Below are 16,889 nucleotides of genomic sequence, written 5' to 3' on the forward strand. Positions count from 1 at the left end.
GCCCCAAACTTTCTGCAGTTAGTATCTGGTGAGTTACTATCCTGCAGAGACACTATAAGTAGAAGTGCCAGCTATCAAGGATCATGAGATGTGTGGGTAATGGGACAAGCTACTTAATATCTGCAAATACAAAGGCAATGAAAATTAGTTGGTGTAGACAAACTCTTTATATTTCATTGCAGGTACTTTCAGATATTACTATTACTGTCCAGCAATGTCCCTTCCATTGCACAGAGATGGTAAATGCAATGTACAGTAGCTTAAGATTCAGCCATCAGCCTGTCATTAACCCTCTGGAAAAGACATACATATATTTAGGCTGGGGTACTGTCAATGCCGCAAAGAGTCACAAGTTATCTGCAAAGTCCTGACATTTCAGAGCTCACGCCCAGCCGGGATTTTGTCACCCCCCCCCCCCCAGGGATGACACCCGGGGCGAACCGCCCACCCCCCCGTCCTACACCCATGACAGAGGTTTATAGAGATTTATAGTATGGAGAAAGGAGATAGAGAGAGATTCTTCTTTGCTGAACTCAGTACTAGAACATTGTACTAGAACTCAGCTTTTCACAGTAAGATCAGGACAGACCAAAGAAAGTGCTTATTCATACAGTGCATAAATAACCTCAGGAATTTGCTGCCATTAGATGCTTCGTGGGATAATAGATCTATCAGTGGTTATTCACCATGACTTGTAAATATAGGCTCTTTGTTCAGAGGTAATGCAGTTGTTAATACTAATGACTGAAGGAAGAGGCAAACAACATGGAGTAGCTGTTGCCTTCATGCTTGCTTGTAGGCTTCCCAGATGCTTGAAGCTGCCACTGTAAAACAGGATGCTAGATGAGATAGACCATTAATCTGAACCAGCAGAACCTTATAGTCTTATTTTGGTGCACGTGGAGACAAGGCTGAACTTTTATTATAGACAGCATCAAGCACTTTGGCTAGGTTTTTTCAGTCTCATGAAACCTCTTCTGTAAGTAAACATATTACTTAACAAGAAATGGGCATTGTGATAGAGAGTTGCAAAACCTCAAAAGCACAGAGAATAAGGAACTACATGGTTAGGATGCTTCTGGATAATTTTTTGCCTGTGTATCTTCGTTATCCAAGACCTGACCACACATGGCTTTATATAGATGGAATTATAGGTTACAGACAGAATACATACTGGGCTCTCTTATCTTTTTCAAACATATTAGATAGGACTGCATTTTCAGTTTATACTGGTATTTTCCATATTAAAAACCTCTTTACATGCAAGGGCATCACACTGACTTGCATTACACATGTCAGAATGTTAATTTTTTTTATTGCCCTTAAAAATATAGCTCCCCAACAATTTTCCGATGTGAGGATCTTATGTCTTCCCAGGCCAGTGCTCTGTTGATTTTTAGCAAAACAGATTACCAGTAATGCACATCTGTTGGGGGCTTTAGTTCCTGAGACTTGATGCTGACTTTAGAAGACCACCGGCTACCTCTTTCAAATGAGGTAGCAGCTCTCTGAGGGCGCTTGTTGTAACTGAAGGAGGAAGCCAAGATGAGGGATGCCTCAAGCCATCCTTTACTGGCTTTTGAGGAAATGTTGGTGTTCTATTTAATGGTTTGTTTGTTTGTTTACATTTAGAAAGCTAGTAATACTTCTGTAAATAGTGACTTGCCTAAGACCACACAAAATGTTCATGAGCACTGCAGTTTCCTGGATCACATTCTTTTATGCGTTGCACCACAGTCTTGGCCTCAAGCCCCATCAGCAAAGGAACGTACACAAGCATGGCTGCCTGTCTCAAAGAAGTTCCCCGCAAAACCAGTATGGCAGTAGCACTATTCTCACAGAGCCATTGCTCCCAAGCATGGCCAGCCACTAAAGATAAAATCAGTGGGGCAGCACAGCAGAGGAGAAAATGCATGTCGCCAGGTTTGTGAAAAGCAGCACAAGAAGCAAGAAGCAGCACAAGAAGCATTTGGCTCCTTGCTCACCCAGCTGCAGTTTCCTCCTCAGTATTGCTCTCTATCCTTTGAGGGAAATGATGCTAAGAGAATGTATGAGGCAAGAGAACATTTGGTCATTGTGGGAGAATGTGCTTAATAGAGAACAAAATAACTCAAAGTAGCTCAAAGTAACTTGTGTATGTGCAACAAAGTGGGAGAGCCAAAGAAACGCTACGGAAAAAAATAACTGGGTGTGACCTTGCTGCAATAAAAAACTTCTGTGTTTTGGTCTTGCACCCCTAAGCACATGGTTTCATGTTATTATTCACAGAGACACTAAATAGGTGGTGATGTGTACTGAAAAGGGCTGTGAATCAGAGTTTTGAAATTCCTGTTTTCTTGCTTTTCTTCTACTTGAATTTGATAAACTGCATCCCCCACCCCGGAAATATTATGTGTATTTATGCTCTTTTGCTGTTTGCTCTTTAAGTAAAAGTAGCTACTCAAGGTAAGCTACCATCGTTATACTGAAATATATTCCTACTGCTTTTATAGAGCACAGTTTTCTAAGCAAGTCTTTCTGTGAAAGCCAGTTCCTACTTTCTGTCTCTTGGTTGTTCTTCAAAATAACCAAGTATGATGAAGAAAAATGGATCATGCAGAAAAGAGACAGGTGAAATCCCTCACCTCTGACGTGCTAGATAGGTGCTAAGATGAGAGTGGGCCTGGTTCATCATTCTTCATCCAGCAATAGCAGTTTTAATGATGGACTACAGGGTTGTGTAGATGGGAAGCAGGCAAGGGTCTTTCTCTCAGCTTTCTGGGTTGTTGTCATCATATTCTAATCTGGGGAGGGGAAAACCTCTGGTCATTCGTAGAATTTTTGCTCTAAATAAGATAGGCACAGCATTTAACATTTTAAATAGACTGAGAGACATGTTTTGACTTCAAAATCAGTCATGGGAGAGAGGCTGAAGCCTTTTTGTACAAATTCTATTGACCCCCCATTTTTGCACTGTATTTTGTCTCAACAGCTTGGGCCCTGTATTTGCTCTTTTTGTACCATTTTATTGCTCCATTCCAAGAGTGCAAGTGACACAAATTCTAGGCCAGTTTTCCATCACAAACAAGACACTGGTCTATATATTGGGTTTGCAGGTACAGTATGTATTGATTTGCTTGCTTTTCATTTACTTAGCAGTGCAGCAACTTTCATTTCATTGCAGTGTTTTCCAGAACTCCCCCATATTATACACTCTGTTTCCAAATATTTAGTCCAAAGACACAATAGAATTGTTTGAATTGGGAACTTTTCAATTAATGCTGCAGTGCATGGAGTTGCATGATGAACCTGAAGTGCTTGCTAATTTTGCAAATGTTAGTGACAGTAATCCAGACACCTTGTGGAAAATGGAATTCAGTGAGTGTCCATTGTTTCTCCCTTTTCCATAGCTGTTAGTGGAGAACAGTCCACTTTCTGCATGTTTAGTATTTCTCATTGACAAAAATTTTATTGATTAGGTAGGGTGAGATGGTTCTCCTTGGAGTTTAAAAATGTGTATTTTAAACAAGTTAAGAAAACAGGAGGCTACTGGAGCCCCTGGGCCTTGAACTGGGAGTCTTAGGGACCTAGGTCGGCCAGACCTGGTATATGATGCAAAGTCTCTGTCTTCTGAATAGTTAACAGAGCAGTGCATTCTGCTTAATATAATAATAACTTCAGCTCAGATACTGATGTTTGAAATCTTAAAGTAGAAATGCATCCCTTGAGTATAGCCTCAAACCTTGCTCTGCTGACAGAGCCGTTCGTTATTCCTAATAACAGAGGAAAATAAAGTACATGCTCTGCAAAGTCTGTTATTTTGATCATTTTTATCTTACAAGTAAGGCGATAACTGCTAGCATCTAGTCTAGATGTTTATCTCAGCTTCAGTTATACTTGGTGTGCTTTCCTTTCTTATCATGACAAACTGGTAGGTGTGCCGTTAAAAACTTCACCATGTGCAACAGAGATTTTGCTCGATTATGTGGTTTTGTCATTTGAATGTGCTTTTCTCGTGCCGACTAAGTGCCTGTCCAACATATGGCACACATTGAAGCAGTTTGTCAGAATTCAGTGGCAAGACTTGTTAAAAAAATATTATTGATCCAGAAAGTTCTAAAAAGATTGAAGAGCTGCACATAACAATAGCATAATTTATAAAATAAATACAGTGGAAATTGCCAGTTTTTTATTCATCTGTTCCATGTTCATTTTGGGGTTGGTTTTTTTTATTAACATTTTGCAGAAGAAGGGGAATGAATATGCCACTGTCAGGTTATTACTCATTTCTGCTTCTCCTGCACTATGTACACAACTGTTTCCTTTTAAATACTTCTTTCTCTGGCTTCAGCATCTTCTTGTGTCTCATCTTTCTGCAACTTCATATCTCCTTTCCAACCCTTCTCTCCGTTTAAAGTATTTTACCCATTGTTTTTAAATAGTAAAAATGGGGAGTCTAATGAAGAAAAGTCATTAAGTTCATCTTTGCCTGTAGAAGTAAATTCTGAAGAAAAAAGGGTCAGATCCAGTTGCACTTTGCTGCACAACAATTATCAGCAGATTGGTGCATGGTTTTTCAACTGTATTCTCCCTCTCCTTTTTATATATGCAATTGGACTCAACCCCTCACCCCCCACCACCACCAATCAGGCACCATTACTGAAACACCATATTCCAAAATATTTAATTGGCAAATTGTTTCCACCAAGGTGTTTTCATTGGTTGTGGTCTAGCTTTGTTTCTTGTTCTATCCCCTTTGGTTTCAATCACTTTCCTACTCACACAGATTTACTGTGATATCTGCTACATTATTTATTGATAGCAATAGTCAACCAAAGCATTGTGTAATAAAAGTTGTGTTTTTAAACTGTGCTTTTTTGTCTTGTAGCTTTTAACTTCTGGGTCTTACATCTGGATTGTAGCTTTAAGTGGGCTGGTAAGTGTATTTCATTACTGTTTTCTTTACAACAAGTTAACAGTTTTCAGCACTCACATGCACTTTTCTGTTTTAATATTTACAGCCTTTACCAAATTCAATTCAGCTGACGTTCTTAACAACAATAACAACAAAAAAATGTGGCCAAAATGGTTCAGCACATAAACTTTGCCTGTTATTTCCCTTCCAGCTTGCTCCGTTGCTCAGTACATAGGCTAGCTTTCACAGAGAGATGGCTGCTACATTACATGTACTCTACACTCCATTTAATTAAAAGAAATCCCAGTGGTAACTGATAGAGCATTTGATACAGTTTATAAATCTATACATTGTCAGTACTTATCCATTACAAAGAGGACTGTCATGAAAGGAATGAGAGAAGGGAGGAATGCTTTAGGGGGGTTTCTTCTTCAGGGTTTGCCAAGACCTGCGGAAGATTTCCCAGAAGGAGAGGGTTTGTGTTCCCTGCACCAATTCTACAGCTGGCCAGTGATAAGGGAACTGGGCATGGAGTGATGCCTTTTTAGGCAACACAAAAGGTTAAGTGCAGTTGTTGGATATTCACAGAGGAAGCTGGGGTAACAAACTGGGTTGTTTGAATAGCTGTGTGTTTGATGCTGGCTTGTTCAATAAACCACAGTTAAAAGAAACTAAGACTTAGCGCAGCGCTTTCCAGACTTGGTAACCTCCAGATGTTGTTGGCTGGCCATTGCTGGCTGGTGTTGATAGGAATTACAGTCCGAAATATCAGAAGGGTACCAGACTTGGGAAGGCTGGGTTAGTGCTATGTCCGAATGTGGCAAAAATGGCTTGCTTCACTTACTGCCAGTTGCGTCATGGGCAGTGCCCATTAGATGACCATAGCAAACTCTCATCAAGAGTAACTAGGTACAGTACCTTTGATGTCAGCATTTGAGCATTTTGCTTTGGTTTGGGGGGGGGCACAATTTTCCCTGGTGTGGATGTTGGCTTGATACAGTGGTGCCTCGCAAGACGAAATTAATTTGTTCCGCAAGTTTTTTTGTCTTGCGAGTTTTTCGTCTTGCGAAGCACGGTTTCCCATAGGAATGCATTAAAAATCAATTAATGCGTTCCTATGGAAACCACCTTCAGACCAGGTCCGGGACAGTCTGTCCCCCGACCTCTTCTGAAGGCTGGGGGGGGGACAAGGGCTTTTCTTCCCACCCCCAGCATTTTAAAAAACCCCGGGACAGCATTTTAAAATGCTGGCGAGCGGCAGCGAAGGCTTCGCTGCCGCCCGCCACCATTTAAAAATCGCCCCGGGACAGCGGAGGACTTCTCCGCTGTCCCGGGGCGATTTAAAAGCCCCCGGGAAGGCAGGCAGGGGGGACAAAGACTTTTGCCCCCCGCCAGCCTTCAGAAGAGGTCCTTTGCTCCCCTCCGCCTGCCTTCAAAAGCCGTCCGCTCTTAAAAGCCCCCGGGAAGGCAGGCAGGTCCAGGACCTCTTTTGAAGGCCGGCGGGGGGCAAAAGTCTTTGCTCCCCCCTGACTGCCTTCCTGGGAGAGGGGACGGCTTTTGAAAAAGGTCCTGGTAAAGTCTTTGCTCCCCCCGCCTGCCTTGAAAAGCCGTCCGGGATAGCGGGAAGCGCTTCCCTGCTATCCCGGACTGCTTTTAAAATGCTGGCGGTGGGGAGCAAAGCCTTTCGGCCCCCGCCGGCCTTCCTGGACCTCTTCTGAAGGCCGGAGGGGGGGAAAGGCTTTGCTCCCCACCGCCAGCATTTAAAAGAGGTCCCCGGAGATTTCCCTATGGGCTTTCTTCTTGCGAAGCAAGCCCATAGGGAAATTCGTCTTGCGAAGTGCCTCAAAAAACGGAAAACCCTTTCGTCTTGCGGGTTTTTCGTCTTGCGAGGCATTCGTCTTGCGGGGCACCACTGTACATGGAAATAAAGTAAATTACAATGGAAGTTCCACTGAATGCTTCTAAGTAAGCTGCATAGGATTGGGATTTGACCATTCAGGTTTAGTCAGCAGAAAAAGAATAATCCGGAAAGTCCCTTAGACTGTAGTGGTAGGAAACCTTTTCTATCTCATTTATATTTTTCCTTATCACATGAGTGAGGGTTTTTTGTGACCAGTAAAGATTGGATCATAAGTTCAGTGTTTTGTATTGTATTTTAAATTCTGTAGCCAGCTGCTTCCTTTTTGATAAGAGAAGTCTAATAATCACAACAGAAGAAGCGATAATATGGGAAGTTTGCGGATTTTTATTTGAGTAATTATATCCCACCCTTCATTGAGGTTTCCAGGCAGCTAACATAATCAAGTACACAATTTTTTAAAAAAGGTAAAGGTACCCCTGCCCGTACGGGCCAGTCGTGTCCGACTCTAGGGTTGTGCGCCCATCTCACTTAAGAGGCCGGGGGCCAGCGCTGTGCACAATTTAGAATTTGCTGGCACCACTGGGTAGCTCAGTTGTTAGAGCATGGTGCTGATAATGCCAAGGTTGTAGGTTCGGTCCCCATACGGAACAGCTGCATATTCCTGCAATGCAGGTAGTTGGCTTTGATGGTCCCTTCAAACTCTACAATTCTATGGTTGCCATACAGCTGTGAGGTAAATTAAAACAGGAGGATACTGAATGTTTAAACCACTAATGAAAACGAAAGACATAAGAGCAGCCTGAAATCCCATAGAAAAAATTAAAACCAGGCAAAATAATTTTCAATTACTTGTTTTTCCCACAGCATTTCTGATGCTCTGTTCTCTATTTATAACACTTATTTTCAAAATGAAAGTTGTTCCCCACCCCCGCCAGGTTTGAATCAAAACAGAACAGTCATTGCCAAAGATGGCAATGACTGAAGTTATCCTTACCTACTTTTTAATTGGACAATACAGGGTTGCATGAAGATGGAGGGTGATAGATCTGTAAGCTGTATCATATAATAGTTATAGTGGCTGTATGCTCAGATGTTTAAATCTATACATAAACATTTAGTTACGTAAGTTCATGATTGCGGCCATCCGAGGACCTCAGGGTGATTTACAATATAAATACACAAAAATACATAACATAGTAACAAACAAAAACAATAGCACCACCCCCAACACACAGTTTAAATGGCCATAGATTATTTAATTAGAACTTGGGTTCAAATCTCCACCATTACCTCAAAGACTGCATTTTGTGTACATTTTATTCCTAAACACACAACCACAGGGCATCATTTGTGCATATTGTGCATGAGCAAAAAGTGCTGCTTGTATCCACAAAATATGCACGGGCAAGTCAGTAAACAAGGAAGGATCCAGCCAACACACGACAACCACAAACAATTGGTAAGCTACAATAAGGTAAAGGTAAAGGTACCCCTGCCCGTACGGGCCAGTCTTGACAGACTCTGGGGTTGTGCGCCCATCTCACTCAAGAGGCCAGGGGCCAGCGCTGTCCGGAGACACTTCCGGGTCACGTGGCCAGCGTGACATCGCTGCTCTGGCAAGCCAGAGCCGCACACGGAAATGCCGTTTACCTTCCCGCTGGTAAGCAGTCCCTATTTATCTACTTGCACCCGGAGGTGCTTTCGAACTGCTAGGTTGGCAGGCGCTGGGACCGAGCAGCGGGAGCGCACCCCGCCGCAGGGATTCGAACCGCCGACCTTTCGATCGGCAAGTCCTAGGCGCTGAGGCTTTAACCCACAGCGCCACCTGCGTCCCAAGCTACAATAGGCACTTGCATTGTAGTCCCAAGCTACAATAGGCACTTGCATTTCACACCAGGTAGTGCAGTTCTGCCTTAAGAAGGGAGCCTTGAGGTGTGTGAGTCCTCCAAGCCTCTTTCTGGATTAAAGTGAACTTCTTCAACATGGGCCTTTGTGTACTCATGGAGTCTTCCCACTGCAGGACATGGGGTTAGGATGCGGTGAGTTTCTGTGCACTTGGCGCACTGAGACACATTGCTCCCCCTGGAATATCTTGATAATTTGAAGGTGAATCAGATCATTTAGTGTTGGTGCAGAGGGCAGTTTTGCTGCAAATACTCACATTTTTTTTCCTGTTCCCTGTTGAAGTGAATGGGAACCAGTATGGTGAAAAGTGGTCTACAAGGGCACGATTCCTAGTAAAATGTAAGCTTTTAACAAAATGGGTGGGCTTATGCTGTAGTCATTCTCCAGCTCTGTCATCATTACCTTGGAACTAGATTTAATTTCTTCCACTCTTTACTTCCCCTTTCAAGCTATATAAAGTGTTCTTTAAAATAATATACGTAAGTTGCATGCATCACTAAATGCAAACTGTCCAAAAATAGAATCTATATTTGGGTTTCAGCTCACATGTCTTCATTGAAATCTTGCAGCAGGTATTTTTATTTTTTAATTTTATTTCTGTGGGAGTGGAGTGGGGGCAGTTGCTTCACACCTGTAGTAAAACACTTCCACTTTGCAAACTGCACTGTGTTTCAGTCTTTGTAATTATCAGATCTTTTTCCTTTCAAAGTGATCAGCACTAACTTCTTTGAAAGGAAATGGGAGTCATCGCCTGAAACAAAATGTACACCTGTCTCTGGATAGACTAATTCGCTGTCCAGCATTTCTTTTGTCTGGGTTATGTTTCAGTGTATGCACCTTGATGCACCATAATGAATACTGGTTGAGACTTTCCACTGACTCCCTACAACCTGAATGAAAAAGCAAAAGCAATATTGATGATCATCCAAGCTCCAGATGTTTACATAGATCAGGGGTGGCTCTCTTTCGGTCCTCCATAACTCACATCATCTCCAAACATTAGCTATGCTGGTGGGACCTGAAGTGAGTTGGAGTCGAGCAGTATTTGTAGGTCCAGAAGTCCTCCACCCCAGATGTAGATCTTAGAAAGCACTGGGGATGAGATGGACCCATAGTCCAATAGCAGTCCTCCAATTCTGCTTTCTAGAGTCTGGCCACCAGGAATAAAGTCACACTGCATAGTTGGCTCAGACAAATACTGTGGCTGGTGATATTGAATGTTGATTAGAGATACAGGTCAACAAACAGATTCAGACTCTTACCATCCATCTTTTGGTGCAGGTTATCCACTAGGATACCAAGGCAATTTCCGTCTATAAACCAGGGTGGAAATCAGATTGAAAAAGGATCAAGATAAATGGTTTCCTCTAGGAATACTGGATCAAGCTGCCAGAATGCCCTTGAACATCTTGCCCATAAAACAAATTTTAGAGATTAGGCAGGGCCTACCTCACGCTTGGCAAAACACTGAGCATAGGGCTAGCAAAGCTGCTTTCTGCAGGGCTCAAGGAACTCAGTCACCCAGCCAATCTAGCAGGGTTGAAGTCGCCATTCGTCAGCTGATTCCCCACACCACTTGTGGGGCAGGTGGGTGGGTGAGTTTGAGGGAAATTGCCTCACAGGCCAAATTGGGACCTGTGCTGTCAAAGAAAGGCTAGTGTTAAGAGGTACATCTTCAACATGCGACAGAGGGGGTACAATGAGGCTGCTATGTGCTCCTCTTTGGGGAGGGAGTTCCACAAGTTAGCTTCAGTGGAGAAAGCCTTTGTCTGGGGTGCCATTCCCTGCACTTCTGAAAGTACAGAGAGACCCTTTGCAGATCTTAACATCCGAAAGGCTGGTAAGGGATGTTCCATCTACAATTTCTGCAAATATTCGATTTGGCATATTGTAGCTTAAGCTCTGTTTATCAGACATTTTGAACTCAAAGCTTTCTTCTAACCAGCAGCTCTTTCTGGACCCCATAGCTCAGTGCTAGTTAGCTGTTAGGTGTATGATATAGCGATCCTTCCACATAGTTTCAGGCACACTCTTTTATATATGGCAGAAAATGTTTCCAAAGCACAGAGTAAGTCAGGCATAGGCAAACTCGGCCCTCCAGATGTTTTGGGACTACAACTCCCAACATCCCTAGCTAACAGGACCAGTGGTCAGGGATGATGGGAATTGTAGTCTGAAAACATCTGGAGGGCTGAGTTTGCCTATGTCTGGAGTAAGTGATAGCTGCAATGTCAAACCTCAGTTGCGAGGGGTTAGAGAAAAAGTTACGGTATGATCCTCTCCTTGAAACTTCATCACCCTAACCCCATCTGTATTTTATGCCAGGTCTGTCTCCCATAGAGACAGCAATGCCTAACCTTGATTAAGGAGATCCTCTTCCTCTCAGAAACCTTGCACACACTTTGTCTTGTCCCAAACACATGTATCCATGGGGTGTGCTCCACAGTTTGTAAATTTAGAAGTTAAGAGTTCTGGTTAACACCTAGTTTTGCCAGATGATTCCTGCTCCCAAGTCCCATTGCCGCAGGTGTCATTCCTCCATGTTCCTCGTTTTCCAGTGAACTTGCATCTGTGGGGAAAACACCTCTTAGCAAGCTGAATTTAGCCTAGCCAGCTGCTAGCTTGGTTCTGCTATACATAAAACTTTTATCATTCCTCATTTCCATTAAAAACAAATACAAAACCCTGAAGTTGACTTTACCAACCCTGAAGCGTCTATGATTTGCAACATTCTGCCTCTAAGGTCATACTAAATTCACCTTACTTCAGGTCACAATATTGTAAAAGTTGACGGCTGACATTAGTGGATAGGACCTGTGAACGCTACTCCATCTCTTTCATCTTGTTTACTGGACTGGGACTGGGAAGTAGACTTACGCACACAATGCGGGCAAATCTAAATATATCCAGGAGCCTGGCTTGAGGTTCACAGGCATGAGCGCAAGCCAGTGGTAACAGGGTTGTCGTTTAGCTTTTCAGACTTAGCTTTTCAGACGTAACGTTTAATACAGTTTCCTTTGTTTAATTTAGCATTTGTATTCATCTCTGCATTAGACTACAAATAAAGCTTATGCTTTAAGAAGCTTATTTTTAGTCTTTTATAATTTAGTCGTTTAGCCCATATTAGGCCAAGACGACTTGTTTTTCTTTGTGTGGCTGGTTGATAGCTGATATTTTTGGAATAATGGGCAGGAAAACTGAGGCTTTCATTTCTGTTTTCGAAACAAAGAAATGCTTACACTGATTATTTGGACAGATGAGGGGAAACAGTCTTCCCTGACATCCTTTGACAGATGTAGCTTCCTGTATGTGGAAGACAAAAGCACATGAATTGAATTGCACTGTGCCTTTGGCATGACTTCAAGCTATACTCTAATGTACACTTTGGCAAGAGTACATAAATAGTTAGATGCTTGACAGTCTTCCCTTCTTGTACTGATATATTTCCTAAAATCTTTGCAAGAGAATGAAAAATGCCTTTTCTAAAATACTTGTCCTTGCTAATCACCAATGCTACAGAATACTCTAAATGCTCACCTGTTTGCCCTATCCTGTGTATTCATTTTCAGGCTGCTCTAGATTCAACATGCCCTCTTTATAAAAGTGGCTGCATTTGAGAAATGCTTCTTGGGGTCAGGTTTTTTAAGGTTTCTTCTGATAATGGTTATTTTCTCATAGTGGAAATCAGTCCCAGGCTGCCCCAAGTCACAGCTGTAGGGACATTTTTATGTAGCATAAATATGCAGCAAAAGGGCATTTCAGTTGTGGATAACAGAAGAAGTGGACTTTTTAATGTTCTGAGCTGCCTACATTGCCACACAGATCCAACAGGTGCAAAGTGGTCTTAGAGCTGTCCTTTATTAGATGATCCTGTGTTACTTTTTACCATGTGAAAATGTAGCATGATGAATAGAAATATTTTAAAATAAAAGTTGGCATTCTTTGGGTTCTTACAAAACTTCCAAATATTTAAAGTGGAATTTAAATACTTACCTCCAACTTCCCTGACTGGTTTTTCTTTCAGTATCTCTTGTCTGTCACATTCATTTAGTTGGAAGTCTGTTTGACTCTTGTTTTGTTCTCATGTTTTGTCATCAAACCACAGAACAAGAAGTACCAGCAATCAGAGGTGAGTAAGGTAGTGATTGCTTTATCAGTTGCCTAGACATTCAAGTTGCTGTTTCTGCAGTTAGAATGGCAGACTTCGACAGACCTGGCACTCATTTCCAAAATGCATTGTGTGATTTGCATTTTCAAAGGATAATTCGTCATCATTTGAAAATTCTTGGACCTCAAATTGATAGTGTACCCTACTTGTAAACTTGCAAAAAGCTAATACTGCATAATCCTTAAGTGAATCATTGTCTGTGCTACTCATAGAGCTGAAGGAGATCTCAGAGGTCAACCAGTCAAACATCCTGCCAATGCAGAAAATGTACTACAACATAAAATCTGACTCCCAGGTGGATTCAGTGGATTCTGTAACATTTGTTCCGTGCTCTATCCCATAAGCTAAGGCTGGTGACGTAATACGCAACTTTCTTGAGTTTGGAGGAATGCATCCATGGGTAAAATGTCATCCATTGATATTTGAATGAGCTTCCCTATATAGGGTCACCCTTGGGAGGCGGAGGAAGGATGAACCTAGTTGCTGTAAGCCACAGGATAGCCTTTTAAGAACTGTGTTTGAAGCTTGAAGGTCTTGGAATCATAGAATTGTAGAGTTGGAAGGGACTGTGAGAGCCATCTAGTCCAAACCACTGCATGGCAGGAATCTTTTGCCCAATGTGGGGCTCTAACCAACAACCTTGAGATTGTAGTGTCTCATACTCTTCTGAATGAGCTATCTTGGGAGGTCTGTCATTGCTAAAGGACTTTTGGCCTCAGTGTGCAGTCTTACCTTTGTTAGAGAGTGGGTAACTTAACTTCATTGGATAATTTTCATTTATTTTCAAATGTTTGTGAAACTTTCATTTGGTGCAGACTTGGCAAGTTTTAAGTTGAAGTCCAGCTGTGCTTCCTTTCAGTGTTTATTACCAATTCCAAAAATACGTCGTATTGGATACAAAGGTTCCCTCCTTTTGACTAAGGGATCTTTGGATCCAACTCATTATATTTACAAAAACTGGAAAGCTGCCTTCAAATAAGCTGGCTGCCTGGTTGACGATGAGCTGCGAAGGACCTTTTCAGTGGTGGCTCCCCATTTGTGGAATATCCTCCCTAATAAGGTGCATCTGTCTCCCTCATGATTAACTTTCAAGAGAAATTTAAAAATATTCCTTTTACTAAGGCATTTTACTAAGTCAGAAATACACTGTAACCATTTTTATAATGTTTAAACAGTTTTTACCTGTTGTGTTTTTAATGTTTTATCATTGCTGTGTCTGATGCTTTGGGCTTTTCTCCCACCTGGGGGGAAGGTGGGATGCAAATTGAGTGAGTGAATGAATGAATGAATGAATACCATGTCAATGTTAATGTTGACATTGTTATGCACATGGCATTCCTTTGACAAAACCATAGGATATGGGAAAAAATGAATCTATTTGTCATTTTGTACTCCTTTTTCAATCTACCCTTGGCAGCTTCTGTTAGTGACTACAGTGGTTTACTGTCATAGAGTAAAAGTTTTCCTCTTGTTTTAAGCCACAAGAACTATCTACAAAATAGGTTGGGTTTTTTAATTTTTTTTGGGGGGGTTACCTGTCCTGAGCTTGAAAAATGTGACACATGCAGCTTCTGAAATAGGAGGGACAAGTTGTATTGTGGACTTCAGTTCATTATTTATTGCATGTTAATGATGACATGAATTATTGCCTGAATGATGTCCTTTACTCCACTCCCTTTATATTTCCATTTCCTCATTATTTTGTTGCATGTGTGTATGTAATGTATTCTAAAATAAAAAGTTTTAAAAAAGAAAGTCGGATTGCATTTTTTATTGTGCTCTGTTCTGTGCAAAGATTACTGGGTAGTGGAAAGATTAGTCTTTTGTCCAACATTGAGATCTAGATTTCAGAAATGCTGCCAGATCAGACCAAAGCCTGTCTAGTTCACCATTCTGTTTCCTACAGTGGTCAAACTGGTGACTGTGGGGGAAACCCTTGATCTGGTAATTGCCTTCTAATGTTGTGCTTGAGTGACTGGTATTCAGAGACATACTGTTTCTGGTCCTGGAGCTAGACTATAGCAATCATAACTAGTAGCCATTGATTTCCTTATTCTCCATTAAAAAATCTTGCTAATTTAGCAATATTTAGGAAAACTGTGTTTTGTAGGCATCGTGATCATTTGTTGTCAAATTATTCCATTTCAAATGTAATCTTTCGACATTTCTGACCATAGGATCTGTGATGTAATTTTTGCTGAAGTTTCCAAAATGAGCTTTGACTATATGAAAGATTCTTAGCCTTCAGTTTGGAATATTAAAATTAAATCTGGCCATAAATGGACTGTTTATCTGCAGGAATTATCTCCCCACCCCCACCCCTTGTTAGGGCATATATTTATTCAGCTTATATGTCAAACTATGCCCACAAAATATCTGATGGACCACCTTTCTGTAGGCAGATCAGGCCAGACTGAAGATATTGTGTAATATATTCTGCATTATTCTTCCTGTAATCAACAATGGATCGATTGATCTGTCCATTTCATAATAATTTAGGAGGTCAGATGCTTTGGGAATTAAATAGCTGCTGGATGACATAGACAAGGCTCACTTTATATACACTAGCTGCATCAAGATAGTTATGAACTACTTCTAAACTCTTAAACAGTGTCAACTGCCATGGGACTTTTTAACCTAAATGATTTGGGGAACTTGACATTTTGAAGTTCTGAGAACTTGCCTTTTCTGAACATTTATATTTAACTTGCTCTTGAAATGTCCGGGGGTTTTGAAGAGTGGGGAGTGATATTGTACTACAAACAATAAAAATATGACTGACAAACTGATGGTGCACCGGGTGGAGGGTTAAGTCCCCCTCTCCCTACCTGTGACACCACCACCCCTGAAAGATCCACCCCAGCTGCAGTGAGACTTTTAATAATCCTGCCACTGGCACCAATGGAAGCTTTTTTTTAAAGCTTAATTTAGTTGTGGGGAGGGGGCAAGGGGAAGAGACTACACGCCAGATGTAGGGCGGGGCTGCAGGATACATCTGGCCCTTAGGCCAGAGGTTTGCCACTCCTGGTATAAAGGCATTGTGGTATTGGGAGTTTCATTTTCAGTTGCTTTGCTAATGCTAGGGTGGGACTCACATTTTTCGCAGCTGCTGCGAATTGATTTTATTGGCTACCCACCCAGGACAACCAAGGTTGGTTTCCTTGTTGGTCACCATCAGCTCAGACTCCATTAGTGTACCCGTACATACGAAGTTAGGATATTTGCCCCACTGTATTTCGTTGTACTCTTACTTTGAACTGTGTTTGTCGTTTTATTGCCTACTCCCCAAGTTCGGAGAAATCATTTTGGGAATCTCAGCAGTCGCCTTTTTCTTTCCACCTTGAATCATTTGAGGTCATCAGCAAACCACACTGCTCACCCCTGCGTAACTCAACACCATTTTATAAGCAAGTTAAACGGGCCAGTCCCAATACAAATCCTTTTTACATGTTTCCATTGTGACTACTGCTGATTTATTCCTGCTCTCTGTTTCCTGTTCAGCTACAGATTCATAAGAGGACCTGTACCCTTAGCCCAGGCATAGGGCTTTTTACTTTTATCTCCTGCCAGCAAATGGTTAAAGAACGGCAGCCTCTGATTGGCTGTGGTTCCAGGAGGGAGAGTTTAAAAGGAGAGGCTTTGGATGGAGAGAGTGAGTTAAGTCAAGTTGAGTGGGAGGCATTGGTTGGAGAGGTTGGGAGTTAGGTAGGGAATCAGGTTGAAATGTAAAGTGTGAGGAGGTTTTGTTCTGGAGCAGGCAGAGGCAACCTCGGCCCTCCAGGTGTTTTGGGACTACAATTCCCATCATCCCTGACTGCTGGTCCTGTTAGCTAGGGATGATGGGAGTTGTAGTCCCAAAACATCTGGAGTCCACCTGCCTCTTGAGCCATATGCCGGCCTTTGATTTCACATCGGTCGTCAGTATTTCAAAACAGCACTTGTTTTCAAATTAGCTGTACTGCAGAACTTTTGTTTGGGGCCAATATGGTGTTGCTTAAGTACTATCCTAAACTGGAAAGTGTTTGTGAGTCATGATGAATGTGCTGGAAACTTAGAGTAAT

General features: G+C 41.9%; 1 protein-coding gene across 1 annotated transcript in view; it reads left to right on the forward strand.

Annotated features, from left to right (window-relative positions):
• Window positions 1-16,889, forward strand: part of UBAC2 (UBA domain containing 2) — a 91,076-nt gene that overhangs the window by 56,215 nt on the left and 17,972 nt on the right. Inside the window, exons 5-6 of the mRNA XM_083735401.1 lie at window positions 2,972-3,095; window positions 4,868-4,915. Of these exons, the coding sequence (XP_083591527.1) occupies window positions 2,972-3,095; window positions 4,868-4,915 (172 nt within the window). The remainder of the gene's footprint in view (window positions 1-2,971; window positions 3,096-4,867; window positions 4,916-16,889) is intronic.

The sequence above is a fragment of the Podarcis gaigeae genome (assembly GCF_964106915.1).
Source record: "Podarcis gaigeae genome assembly, chromosome: 4".
Classification (NCBI taxonomy): Eukaryota; Metazoa; Chordata; class Lepidosauria; order Squamata; family Lacertidae; genus Podarcis; species Podarcis gaigeae.